This window comes from Canis lupus, chromosome 15 (genome assembly GCF_048164855.1).
Source record: "Canis lupus baileyi chromosome 15, mCanLup2.hap1, whole genome shotgun sequence".
Classification (NCBI taxonomy): Eukaryota; Metazoa; Chordata; class Mammalia; order Carnivora; family Canidae; genus Canis; species Canis lupus.
The window spans coordinates 44,041,672-44,055,803 of NC_132852.1; the positions used below are offsets into that span (position 1 = coordinate 44,041,672).

Below are 14,132 nucleotides of genomic sequence, written 5' to 3' on the forward strand. Positions count from 1 at the left end.
AAACTGTGCATTTTCTCCTGTAGTGACTTGCTTTTCCAAGAATAAATATAAGTACCTGGTGTCAGCAGTATGACTGAGGTGACAATCAAGGAGCAGATGACCAGAATCACAAGGAGTGCAATTGCAATTCCCTTCCAGTTTCTTTGAGGAGGGTTACTCCCCACCAGCTCCTAAAAACAACAACAGAAAAGAGAAACCGAGTGAGTGAAGTAAGGATATAAAACAAACCAAATAAATACATTCCAATTAAATCAAGAACCAAGACACAAAAGAGTGAATGAGGCATATTCTTATCCTTGAAGCTATGAGTAGCTCTTTTTTCTGCCCTTCTGCCTCCTGCTTTCATCTCTGTACCATGGCAAAACCTCATCTCAAGAACGAATATGATAGTCTATTATGTTTACAGCTTTTCTGAGAACTGAATGTTTCTACACCTGGCACACTGAGTTCTATAGCACAGGGCAACTGTGGCATTTCTCTTCATTACAGCCAACCTAATCTCCACTGAATCAAACCCAAGTATGATGAATATTCCCAGCTCCAAATCCTCTCTCATCTTCCTTTTCATTCACACCCACACTGTTAACTTCTATCCCAGAGTACCAGATTCAAATGTTTATTTAGCACATACCACATACCAAGTTTAACTAACTTGTATGCGTTGTTCACTATCTTGAGCCCTTTCTTCCTTCTATAGAACTTCATACAAGATTTCAAGATTCCCCAGATCTCTTCACTGGGTAATTAAATTATACGTATTCTAGATTTTAGTCCCTCCAAGGAGCTGTGTTTGCATTGCAGCAGGAGTTAGGGATGGGAGAAAGAATCTGGAGACGTTGCTGAAGTGTGCTAAAGGTCAGATAAATCTAGGAAATTAATCAGGGATACTGGTTGCTGAAATCAACTTTCAATCCCTTTCACATCAGTGTGCTTGTATAATTTATACTCCAACCTGGGATTCCTTGAGAGACAAAGGAGTTAATATTTATAGTTAATAATTAATAAATACAATAGTTTTTATTTATAATAATGACCATAATTGTAGAAGAGCAACTGTCATTCCCCTTGGCAAATAAAGACATATGGTCACACTGAAAATGGTCTACTGCTCCTTCTGCCCATACACAGACCACAAAATACTCTCTCTTATAGTGCCCATAATTATAACTAATATTAATTTCAAGTCAAGATGAACTAGAATAGAGATGGCTTCAAAAAAGTTGATAATGCAATACCCAAATACAGCTTCATCCAAAACTAAAAGCTCATTAGAACGTGGCAAATTTCTGCAAATCAAAGGTAATATTAAATGTAGGATGGCAAATAATTAATAATTGACATGCAAATATTCAATATTGGCTCTCTAGGTTATCAAATTAAGAAAAATTTGAGGGCCACTATGGTCTTAGCCAGAAAGAATTTTATAGTTATTTAGAAATTTCAACCAATCTCCTTATTTGCTATCCAGAATTGATCTATTAAGAAGTGGCTTTTTAGCACTTAAAAATGACAAAAACCAATACTGAGTTGCTCTCATTTCTGAATGGATAGTGTTCAATGCAAGAAAAAATAACAAAGGAGAACTGATCAGATTTTACTGATTCAGTAGCTTTTTCCCTTTGCCCAAGTTTACAAAGGAAACTTGAAAATTCACCAAATTCATGAATAGTATAAATCTTGAAGTAGTACTCTTCATATGAACAATGTAGTACAAATAATCTCTTGTAGGGCCTAGTGGATATTTTATTCTTTCTTTCTTTTTATTTTTAGAGAGAGAGTGTGTGTGTGCAAATGGAAGGGGAGGGACAGAGGGAGAGGAGAGAGAAAATCTTAAGCAGGCTCCACTCCAATGTGGAGCTCTATGTGACACGGGGCTCGATCTTGACTCTAAGATCATGACGTGAGCTGAAAGCAAGAGTCAGAGGCTTAAGTGACTAAGCCACCAAGGCACTTCCCTAGTTGGCATTTCTCAAATACTGCTTATATTAAATCCCAGGGTAATAATCAAACCAGAATATTTTAATATTCAGGACCAAACCCCAAACCTTATTCAAGATCCAGGATGATAAAATTAACATTATTATCTTCATCAGCTCAAACAATTGATATCTTTTGAATCTTGTTTTTAATAATATTCTAAAATTCTAAAATGTTTTAAACACATCTATTAAATACACTGGTCAAAGTTTATTTGCCCAAAGAAGCCTAAGACTTTTCCTTTGTGTCAAGTTCCGATGAGCTAGTAGCATAGCTGATTTACTTGCAGAAGTGTACGAACCCATGTTTCAGTGACAGAAGTCCTTCTGAGACTCAGTGGTCCCCTTACCAGGCCAAACACATCTACAATGTGTCCTGGCCTGGATGTCCAGGTCTAGGCTAGATGGTGTCAGAATGTCTGCCAAGATAACCAGAAGATGGAAACGTTTGTAAAACATGTCATGTGAAGGACATTCAGCCTCAAGTCTTATCCACTTGAACTATCACATGGAAGAGAGAGGAAACTTACTCTGTACAGCTCCAGAAGGTAGAATCGTGTTTCAGTACACCTTCAAAACTCCCAACCATTAATACTGCCCCACAATAGGATGAGGGGCTTCCTCAGGAAGTGTGCAGGATGGTGAACACCTAACGGGGATCCTGGAGATCCAATCCTCCAGAAAGGAAGGTGGAAATAAATGATCTTAAAAATGTCCAATCAGAGTAAAAGCTTTATGAACATGTATAGGATGGAAGAGAGAGATGCAAAGCTGTGAAGTTGCTACTCAAGGGTGGAAAATGAATGGGAGGCAAGGGCTTCTGGAAAGAGGACAAAGACTCTGCTTCCTCCTGTTCACTGGACTAAGAAAATACTATGCACAGAAAACCAGTTCAGTGTATATATATATCCTGAGATGTACCATAGATACCCAAACAGGCACTGACAGCATAGCCCACTCAAGTGAAGTGATTCTGGGTCAAAGGCACTCTTTCTTTCTTTCGGTAGGGGGAGGAAGAGAGGGAGAGGGAGAGAGAGAAATCTTAAGCAGGCTCCATGCTCAGTACAGAGCGGGAAGCAGGGCTCAATCTCATGCCCTGAGATCATTAATTGGATGAAAACCAAGAATCAGACCCGTAACCAACTGAACCACCAAGGTACCCGAATGAACCCCAATGACACCATTTCTTGAAGACAGATGCACCATATTGCCTTTCAGGCAGCATTCTTACGCATTTAAAAAGCAGGGCAATTTTACCCACATGAAAGCAGACATTCTTTAATTAAATTCCATTTTCATTTGCCAAATTTCACTTTTCACAGTACAAGAAATTTCTTTTTTAAGTTACACAAACACTACTGTAACAATACTAATAGGAAACAAATTAAAGAGGAAACAAATCATGAATAATCTTGCTAATCCAAGATGACAAAGCTTTTCATTTTCCCCATTTTCCTTTCCAGTCATGGTCTATATGCACATTTAATTTCTACATGGGTGTAACCAGAGCACAGAGATGATTTTTGAGTTAGAATTTGGATTTATATGTGCTTCTTTGAACATCTCATTTGGCTTCCCATATTCAAACGACTTCCTCATTTTAACTTGCAGGAGCTGACTTATTGAGAATTTAAGTAGAACTGACCCTGCTTCCCATGAAGGACAAGACAAGTTAATAAATTATCCCCTAAAATGTTAAGCTTCAGTAGTGCATTTCTTGGCAGAATTATATGATTTTGCCTAGAATAGTGAAAATGAGACCATAATACATTCTCTGCTCTGTTTGGTACCCCATGCATACCTCAGAGATTCAGTAAAATGGAAAAGCATGTCTATAGTGAACCATTTGGTGTAACCAGGTGATCAAACCTACCTTCCTTCCTTCCTTCCTTCCTTCCTTCCTTCCTTCCTTCCTTCCTTTCTTCCATCCATCCATCCATCCATCCATCTATCCATCCATCCATCCAACACATGTCTATCCAGCACTTCCCCTGCCAGCCCTGCCCCAAGGACCTTGGGTATAGCAGTGAACGAAACAGACTACACTGCTATCTAGCCAGCAAGCTGAATGGCTTTCATTTTTCCATATTTCCTTTCTTGTATTCTGGTGCAGGGATGGGACACAAACAATAAACGGCTAACCCACCAAGAGAAGAAAAAAGCAGAATGAGGGGGGCTAAGGAGGGAATGCATCCTGTGAGCTGTTTGTATATAAGGAGGTCAGAGAGATTTTCTAATAAAGTGACATTTGAACAGAAACCACAAGGAATGGGACTGGGAGGAAGGATGTCAGGCTGTCATGGACTGAACTGTGTGTGTCCCTCCTAAATTCACATGTGGAAGCTCAAACCCCCAGTGAGATGGTACATGGACGGAGGGCCTCTGAGGGGTAATGAGGGTTACAGGAGGTCATGAGGATGGGGCCCTCAGGTCAGGATGAGTGTCCTTATAAGGAGAGACACCAGGGAGCTTGCCTTCTCTGTACCCACACGCATGGAGGAAAGACCACGTGAGAGGCCACTGCAAGAAGGCGCTGTCAGCAACCTAAAGAGGAAGGGCCCTTAAGACACTGCCACTTGTACCCGGAGGGTGGACTTCCAGTCTCCAGAACTGTGAGAAACAAAGCTCGTGGCTCAGAGGCATATCTCTGACATTCTGGGAAGCCATGCCTGGTTTTGCAGGCAGAGTTCATTGTTCTTCCATCTGGACACAACCGTAACACTTTGTAAATGCTTTTCTGTAACATTACTGCACTATTGAATTATGTTTTTAATGCCTGTGTCATCTCCAGGCCCCAAGCTACCTGGTGTGCTCGTATTCCTGATGCCTGGTATAGAACTGGGACACCACAGCGCTCGGGGACTGTACGTTGAATGGAAGAACAGACATATGAATGCCTTTATGAGAAGTAACTTTGTTATTTGCTGGCACCACTGGAAGAAAAGCTATTGTTGACTGATGCGGAAAGCAAAGCATTAATACAAGCCCAGCTCCACTGATGATGCCATAAATAGCGCTCGGTCCTAACAGATGTAATGCAAACTGACATCTAGAGTTGGCAATTGCCTTGTCCCTAGTGATATAATTGTTGCTCACACTTACTCTTAACTCAGGCAAAAAGAAAACAAACCCAACCAAATGGATGAGAAACAAACTCAACCTTTTTCCTAGGTTGTTTTAAGTATAAAATTCATGTTTTTAGACCATTATTATCTTAGTAATCTGTGATTTGAGCTTGATATTTTATGTGCCAATTGTACAACTGAAATGGAAGACTCATACATTAAAATTATAATTGAAGATGTGCAGTATTCTGTGCATGGATTAAGGGGGGTGGGGTGTCACCGTGCATGTCTACCAGGCCCTCTCCATCAGTGCTCAAACCCCACATGCCTCACCCTGGCCTGAGTTTCCTCTCTCCCACGGAATCCCCTTGCTGACTTTATCACATCTTGTGCTTTATGATAAGGAGTAGAGATTCTCAAGAAAAGTCTGAGGTGATTATTTAGAAATTAGAGAAGCTGAAGGCTACCAGGGTGTGGAAAAAAGAAAGCAAAGAAGAAGTGGAAGACAAAAGGAATCCAGTGCTTGGGTGTTAGGACCAAATGCAAGTGTGTTTGGAAGCACACTAGAATTCATAGCATTTATACAAAGGTAAGCTGTTGCTTTACGATTTACTGCTGTCACTACTCACTACCAAATTATGCTTTAGTACCATTTAACAGACACTATGGGAAGAACTCAAAAGCACATCAAGTTTCTGATATGTTATAAAGAACATAAACACAGAGAATCACATCTCTTTTGGCCATGTCTGAGCTCTAAGGAGCAGAAATAGGCATCTGTTGGGTCCCTACGATAGGGTGATCCAGGCCCCAGCCATGTCCCCACACGTTGAAGAGCATGTTCCCCAAGCAATACCCACCTCGAAGGTTCTGGGCACACCTTGTAGCATGTTTGTTTTCCACAACATATGTATAGCCACACACAGCTAACGAGATGGGAGGGGTCTCACTTCCAGCAGAAGTGAGGAGAGAAAGGGTCTCACTAAGGTCTCTTCCTAAAGGAGCCCGGCTACCTCAGAAGATCAGCGCAAGAATCTGCAGATGCAGGAGCAATCAGGGTGGCAGCAGGACAGCAGGGACTGCATTGACAGCAAAGGCCCAGGCCCTGCCAGCCCTGGTGGGGACAGCTGGCAACTGTGCACTTTATTTCCCTTTGCTAAAGGTGGCAGGGTCGACCAGATGGCCCACTCACCAGGGAGGAAGGAAATGAATTCAATTATTTTTTTCACAATAGTCCATCTTGAGCCAATCAATCTCCTCTTCACCCAGGCAGCTTTCAGAAGTATACTAAGATGAGAAGACTCTCTGTAGCTCCCCAAACTGAAAGAGGCCTTCTCTAGAACATCACCAGATCATTGATAGTTTAAAAACTTTCCAGAGGATACACACGGAGCAGCTCATATGGCCTCACAATTCCAGCTGGAATAGAAGATCCAAGCCAGCATGCGAGGGGCCGGGCCAGGGCCTACCATCCAGGGAAGCTCTGTGTATTCTGAGCAGGGAGACTGTTCTGCTCCCTGACATGCTCCCCTCCCCTGGGACTGCTGTGCAGTGTTTCCTAAGTACTTAAGATGCTTTCACTAGTTGTGAGTGTACGGAATGGATAGGACCTGGGTCATGAGGTACTCATTGATGCCTACTCCCTGAGATTGGCTGTAGGACTGGGGTTGTTTGAGCAGCCATTTTGGAAAGATGGGAGCAACCAACGTAGTGTGAGTGGGGGGGTGGCACTGGTGGTGACAGAGGGAGTCTTACCCTTCAAAAACTTGTACTGATTTCACTAATTAGAAATTAAATTTGGTTGACAGGCCCTACTGCTGAGGACCGGCAGTTAATTATGAGTCATTACGATCTTAGTGGAAAGAAGCTGGTACTCCGCAGGACTGTCAGACACACTCTCAGGGGCCTCTCTTCCCCTTGACTTCTCACACCACATTCCTCCCTGTCCCACTAGTCAAGTCCTCCAGGCTTTCTGCCACCTACTCTATTTGCCTTATACAAAGTCAACTTTGGGGATCAACTCCCCTTTTCTTCTATGAGTTTGGGAACTTCTGAAGTTGACTATTTTATACAATATGACTTTTTGTGACTGCCTGAGGGCACAGTCCTTTGAGACCCATGTATGGCCATGACAGAGGCAGCTGTCAGCCTCATACCTGCCGATCAGCAGGACTGGGTGTGCAGAGCGAGCTCCTGCTCCATCAGCCCTTTTGGGAGATCAAAACAAAACAAAACAAGCAAATTTCTATTAATTATATATCTTCTAAAATTTCTTTATTTTTTTTTTTAATTTTAAATTCAACACCAGAGCTCAAATTATTTTAGGCTCTTGAGTGTAATTGACTGTGCCTAATAGATTCTTTGTGAAATTAATTCAAAATGTAAGTTATTCTTACCTTCAGAGCTCAGGCTCTCTTGGATCTATTTTGATATAATACTTTATTTTTTTTTAATTTTTATTTATTTATGATAGAGAGAGAGAGAGAGAGAGAGAGAGAGAGAGGCAGAGACATAGGCGGAGGGAGAAGCAGGCTCCATGCACCGGGAGCCCGATGTGGGATTCGATCCTGGGTCTCCAGGATCCCGCCCTGGGCCAAAGGCAGGCAGGCGCCAAACCGCTGCGCCACCCAGGGATCCCTGATATAATACTTTAAAGGAATCATGGTGCATAAATCACCAAAAGCAAATGGTGCTGTGACTTGATCATAGTCGAGGAAGTTTTGCAATATATCAGGCTCAAGGGAAGTCCCTTTCAGTGAGACTCTGGCTATGGAAGTGAGTCGTGGAATTTAAAATCGAACATTTGCATCTTCCACATCAGTGTGGGTGAGAACGATGTGTTCTAATCTTCTCCAGATAGGGGCTATCTTTGAGGAGACTCACTGGAACTCACAGGCAATTTTGAGACGGATTTCCTCCACTGGGCAGCATTTTTGCAAGCTCAACTTCCCAATGTCAAAAAGCCCCTCAGGCTCCCAATAAATATTAAGTAACTCAAACAAGCCTCAAAGGCAATAACTACCAGCAATTTAACGGCAGCCACAGAAATAATCTGAGCTCAGTTTTTCAAAGGGGCTTGCCACCCTGATGGAATGTTCCAGCACAGCACAGAAGCTTTCTGTATGAAAAATGTAAGGCGTGGCAGTGGTCTCCACTGCCATCCTCTCCTACCCATGGGTGTCAGAGCCGTGTTTCTGCCCTGGGAGCCCCGCCCTCACCTTTGCAGACACAAAGATGGACTGCCTGGGCCAGAAGCCCACTCCAGGTTTCCCAGTGTAGGACCAAAGTCTCCAGGTTTACTGAGCTGACTGTCATGACACCTGAGAACAGAGGGGGAAGGAGAAGTTCCTATTTGCACCTGGCCTACGGATTCAGGAGGTAATAGAGTAGCTTTTACAAAACGAGGAGAAGGAACTGGTGACCTGGAGAAGCAGAGACAAAAGGCAAAGAAAGAGGGCTCCCTCCTGGTTTTCCATTTCTTGACTTAATTTTCCTCCCGAGGCCTGAAGGAATTTTCCCCTTAGGTTTAATAAGACATTCCTGTTTCTTTAAGAGATATCTTATCTCCGGTTTTACTTAAAGGAGTTTGAGTGTATCTCTCAAGCTTGAGAACAAAGGAGCTGGACCCCGGGTGGTGAAGACACCCAGTCGAGCACATGGACTCCTGTGGTGTTCGATCTCCAAGAAGGCAGTCCGTGCTCACTTGTGAAATCACTTGCCCTAGTTTTTGTGGCATATTCTGGCCAACCCTACACTCAAAACCCAGGTGGAAATTCTAACTACTCAGGTGGTTTATAATTTCACAACAATGCATTTGCTAATCTGACATATCATTTTATTTGAAAAGATCAGGTTTTCCACCAGTATGTATAGTTCTCTTTCCAGCAAAACTGAGTGAAATATAGCAATTACCTTGGGAGATCCTCAAGAGTCTACACCTGCCATCGCCTATCTATCAGCATTGGAGTGTAGCCCCCTCTGTGACTGGAGGGGGCTGATTCAAGCCGAAGCAAACGCCAGCCAAGACAGTTGGTACAACATAATGTTCACAAGAGTCTTGACAAGGATGGGGTCTTCTGCAGGTATTCACTAATTTAGGTATCAAATTCCTCAAAAAGAAAGCTCTAGTATTTTTAAACTACAGCTGGCCTAGAATGGGGTTTATTCAGTGGATCCATGTTTGACAGGTATTTCTGTAATCAAAAAATAGCCTAATCCTGGCATTTTCATGTAGTTCAGTCTAATGGAAAGATACATAGCATCAGGGAAATTAATTGGCCACAGAAATACTACTGATTAGCAATCTTAATCCCATCAGGAACCTGAATCCCCCTTGGACATGTAACCTAACACATTCACAGGTTCTGAAGATTAGGGCACAGGCATTTTGGGGAAGTCTTTATTTTGCCCACCTCAGTGTTATATGCCATATAACAGAATGTTATACTTCAATAGAAATATCCATTTGTACACATGCACAGCATGAATGAATCTCACTGATATGATTTTAAGGGACATGGGTCAGACATAAAGAATATATGATGAATGATTTCATTTATATAAAATTGAAAAATGGTCAAGTCTACAGTATAAGCAAAGGGTTCACACTTAAGTCTAAGAAGACTAGCAAGAAAGGAGTTTCCATAAAATCCAGGATGCCACAGAGCTCAGAGGAGAGGGGAGGTGAAGGGTCTTCAGGTGTGCTGGCAATATGCTCTTTCTCCACCCAGAGAGAGCTTACAGGGGCTCATTCAGGTTCTAGGTTTGCACATTATATAGTTTTTGGACTGTACTATCTTGCAGTGGCAAAGGTCGACTGTGTGCGGGGGGGCAGCAACTGTGAGCATAAGCATGGATCAGGAGCCGTGAAGGAAAGGGACACGTCCCTGTGTTCATCCCAGTAGGAGAGAGAGACAGCAGGCCATTGCAATGCCACCATGAGATGAGAGCAAGTCAGGGTGCTACAGGGCATAAAAGGATGGGAGGAGTGCCAATATTGATTTGGCACCAAGAGGGAGGTGAGGGCTCTAGGAGGAAGTGGGATTTACTCTGAGGGATGTGCAGGAGCGAGGCCAGGTAATAGCTGGGAGGGTTTTGCACTGTGAGGGCACACAGTGAGGCTGGCATGAGGCCCGGTGGGGTGGAACCCCTGAAACCTGCCTTGTGGACAACGCCGCGTATTTAATGTTTAGTCCAAAATGCAATAAGACGTCACTGAAGGATGCTGTAAGCCACCTTTAATAACTCCTAGAAGGCAGCAAGCAATCATTTATTTGTTGATTGACACCAGAGAAAGTGCACTGCAAATGACCCAGATCTGTAACTCGGCCCCGCTGTGCCTTAAAATGTACCCATTATCAGAACAAGATGGAATCAAATACCCTAAAAAAGTAAAATATTCACATAGCAACTATTAAAATTACCGGGAGAAAACGAACTACGCAAACCCAAGCATAGGATCTCCCCATTCCACTGCTCCAGTCTATTGTCTAAACGTATTTTCTTTCTAATATTTATTCTCCGTGAAAAGCTCTGACATAAATTTCTTTTATGTATCATGGACCATTTACTATAAGTAGAAGGTAGCAACAAATTACAAAATCAATGGTGCATATATCTCAGGACGGTAAAACAGCTTTCTAATCATTGTATTTCCATATTCAGGAGGACAACACAGGACTTTAAGACGGCGAGAACACGTTTTAAATAACATTTAGCAACTGACACACGGCCATCGATATTCATCACGTCAGCCCGTTGGACGCACACCCCCATTTTCTGTCTTACTGGCTCATTTACTTCATCTTCCTTATTGGTGGTGCTTATTTTTTCATAAAGGTGCTAGAAGCACAACAAAAGATGGTAATTGGACGGAGGAACCGGATATTAGAGCCACACGGAAAGCACGGCTCTGTGTGGTCCCTGCCTCCTGGGGCTGGTCCTGGCTGGAGAGACCAGTGCGTTCTTGCTCACTCTCTCTCAAAGCCCCTGACCACACTCTCTCACAGCCCTTAACAGCCTTGGAATCCAGGATTTACACACACACCTCTCCTCTCAGGAACAGCCATGAGCACAAGAGCAACAACAATAAACAAGTATCATGGTTTATACCGGTGCTGATCAAAAAGGCTGAAGAGGGGCACCCGGGTGGCTCAGTCTGATAAGGGTCTGCCTTCGGCTCAGGTCATGATCCCTGGATCCTGGGATCGAGTCCCATGTCAGGCTCCCTGCTCAGCAGGTTTTGGCTTCTCCCTCTGCCCCTCCCCCAGCCTGTGTGCGCTCTCTCTCTCTCTCTCTCTCAAATAAACAAACAAAATCTAACAAAATGCTGGAGAGACGCAGATACCTAGTGGGGAATTCATCATCTCTCTGCAGACATACTTTGCAGACCAGAAGATAACGGTGCTTTGATTAGAAAACGCTCATGATGGAAACCCCGCCCCAGCACAGGTGAGCAAAGGTGGGGAAGAGCAAAAGCAGGAAGAAGGTAGGGTGCACCGAGGCAGCACTGGAAAGACCATGCTGACCCCAAAGGCTCAGGAGGAAGAACCCATGGGGGGGAGCGCATGGTGAGGAGGACACCTCACAGTCTGGACCCACAGGCGGGGCCTTACCTCCTGCAGAGTCACCCCTGTGCACTGGGAAGGAAGGGAGCCTGGAGGCTGCTTGCAAGGTTGTCTCACCTAATTCCCACTGACACCTGTTCTGCATTGGCAACAGCAAATCCCGGCTACCCGCAAGGTGCACGCATCAGGAATGGGACAGGTGAATTGAATTTAAATTTTAAAAATGTAAAAAAAAAAAGGAATGCGACAGGTGAGTTCAGACTCTACACCAGATTCACACTGTTTATGTTTTACTCCACTGAAACCAGGTCAGTTTAAACTAATTTTTTTTTCCTTTTTCAGACACATTTATTGATTACACTCTGATGCATGTTGGGTACTTTTATACTTTTATATATGGGTAACTCTTTTATACTTTTTTTAAATAATAAATTTATTTTTTATTGGTGTTCAATTTGCCAACATACAGAATAACACCCAGTGCTCATCCCGTCAAGTGCCCCCCTCAGTGCCCGTCACCCAGTCACCCCCACCCCCTGCCCACCTCCCCTTCCATCACCCCTAGTTCGTTTCCCAGAGTTAGGAGTCTTCCATGTTCTGTGTCCTTTCTGATATTTCCCACTTATTTTTTCTCCTTTCCCCTTTATTCCCTTTCACTATTATTTATATTCCCCAAATGCTGAGTGAAATAAGTCAGTCGGAGGAGGTCAGTTTAAATTTAGATTTCACGACCCACTGTCCTTACATATTGCAGTCAGAGAAACCCTAAGGACACCTTTATTGTCACAGGTAAAATGTATTGAGGAAACACGAGCACAGTTTATGCCGAGGAGACCCCAGGCGTGTGTTGGAGCTGCGGCACTCGTCAACATGAAAGGAAAAGCAGAAGTAGTTGTCTGACTTGGGATATTCAGTGACAGGTGAAGGGACCTGGTGGCAACCTGGAGGAAGCAAGCATGGGGATCTTGTTAGAATGCACTGGAATGCATCGAACCTGTAGAAATGCCACAGTCACGAGTCTACCGACTGCAGAAACTGGCCCAAGCCTGATGGGACCAACATCTCCACATGGAGCCATCCAAAGATTCTCAGACAAAAGAAATAATAATTATCTAGTCTCTAGGACAGCAGAAAACCAGTTGATACAGTGAGAAAGTCACTCGAAAAAACTTCGTGTAAATTCTCGAAATGACACAATGAAAGTGTGCTGGGACCCTGGGCCCCTTAACATGCAGATTCCTGTCCTGGGCCATCTGGGACCCTGACCGAGGCCTCTGGAGCTGCGACACCATTAGGCCACCCCTTCTCTCCACTATGCTTTGTGCTGGGTCAGTGGCACCTTCCCAAGCTTCCTCCCGCACCTTCTCTGCTGGGCCGGGTGGCCCATTCTTGCAGGGGCTCGGGGTGGGCCAATGGGAGGCACGTAGGTAAGGCTGGGCAGGAGGGGAGTCTGGGCCAGGAGTTCTTCTGCGGGGCTCCCACCCCCGATGCCAGGCCTGTAGGAGGAGGCGGCCTCCATCGCATTGCCCGCCCAAGGGGAACTCTTGGCCCCAAGGGGAACTCTTGGCTCCTTCCATCCTGGCTCGGAGCTGGTGCTCATCAGGGGTGCTGCTACCATGGCGGGGGGGCGGGGGCCTTGCCTCTGACGCTCCCGTGACCCTGCCCACACCTCTGCAAATGTCCTTCCTGACCGTCTCTTGAACCACCCGAGTTAGATAAGGTTTCCTGCCGTGTCTCTGACTGACAGGCCGTCCAGGGAGTTTGCTGCTCCTGTAATGAGGTGATGCAGCATTTGGGAAGGTGACACCCAGGTAGCCATGGGCGGAGACTGTCCCCTTCCTGATTACACAGGCAGTCCCTCTGGGGAACCTAATACCATAGTGATACATAGAGTGTCTCCCATACATCCTAAACGAATAACTGTTTTACTCATCGATTACAATGCACTTTTCTTTAATCCCATAACTTATACAGCCAGAAAGGCGTGCTGACACTGGTTTGTTTGAAACTTGGAAGAGACCTTCTATTTTCCTGCCTGATTTTTCCCTCTGGCAGATGGGAAACCTTAACTGTTTTTTTGGATGGTTATTAACCAAAGAGGTTTTAAGGAAAGCTTGATCTTCCTGCTCAGGAGATTAGAACATCATGAGGTACAAATGGTTTCTACCTATTGAAAATATCAGTGGGACTGTCTATGGATGACTGATACACAAACTCCAAGTCTATATTCTCCATTCTCCACAACACACACAAAAGGGTTTGCGATGGAAGGTTTTCAGATGCAAAATTCTATTCACTGGCATATTATAGGATGGTGTGGAAACACGCCTGCACAGAATTCTGGCTTGTACTCTTAATAGCACCAATGCCAAAACCCTGGCCCTCAGCTGGCTTCATGTATCCACAGTATCAGCGCAAGTTCATAAGAAGCAGCTCTCACCCCATGCAGCTTCTATCTCCCTCGTCAGAAATATTTTGCATGATCAGTAACATCACTAGCAGAAGACTCACTACATTTTGTGCCC

The 14,132-nt window shown here is 44.1% G+C and overlaps 1 protein-coding gene and 1 long non-coding RNA gene across 10 annotated transcripts in view; both read right to left on the minus strand.

Moving 5' to 3' along the window:
- DPP6 (dipeptidyl peptidase like 6) overlaps positions 1-14,132 on the minus strand; it is an 826,229-nt gene that overhangs the window by 347,706 nt on the left and 464,391 nt on the right. For all 4 annotated transcript variants that reach the window (XM_072776861.1, XM_072776859.1, XM_072776858.1 and 1 more), the window contains exon 2: positions 56-170. In XM_072776861.1, the coding sequence (XP_072632962.1) occupies positions 56-170 (115 nt within the window). The remainder of the gene's footprint in view (positions 1-55; positions 171-14,132) is intronic.
- LOC140604997 (uncharacterized) overlaps positions 12,302-14,132 on the minus strand; it is a 105,539-nt gene continuing 103,708 nt past the window's right edge. For 2 of the 6 annotated variants that reach the window (XR_012007790.1, XR_012007792.1), the window contains exon 6: positions 12,312-12,548. This is a non-coding gene — a long non-coding RNA (uncharacterized lncRNA). Of the gene's footprint in view, positions 12,549-14,132 lie in introns of all 6 variants that reach the window. The other 4 variants (XR_012007794.1, XR_012007793.1, XR_012007791.1 and 1 more) reach the window with 4 other exon arrangements.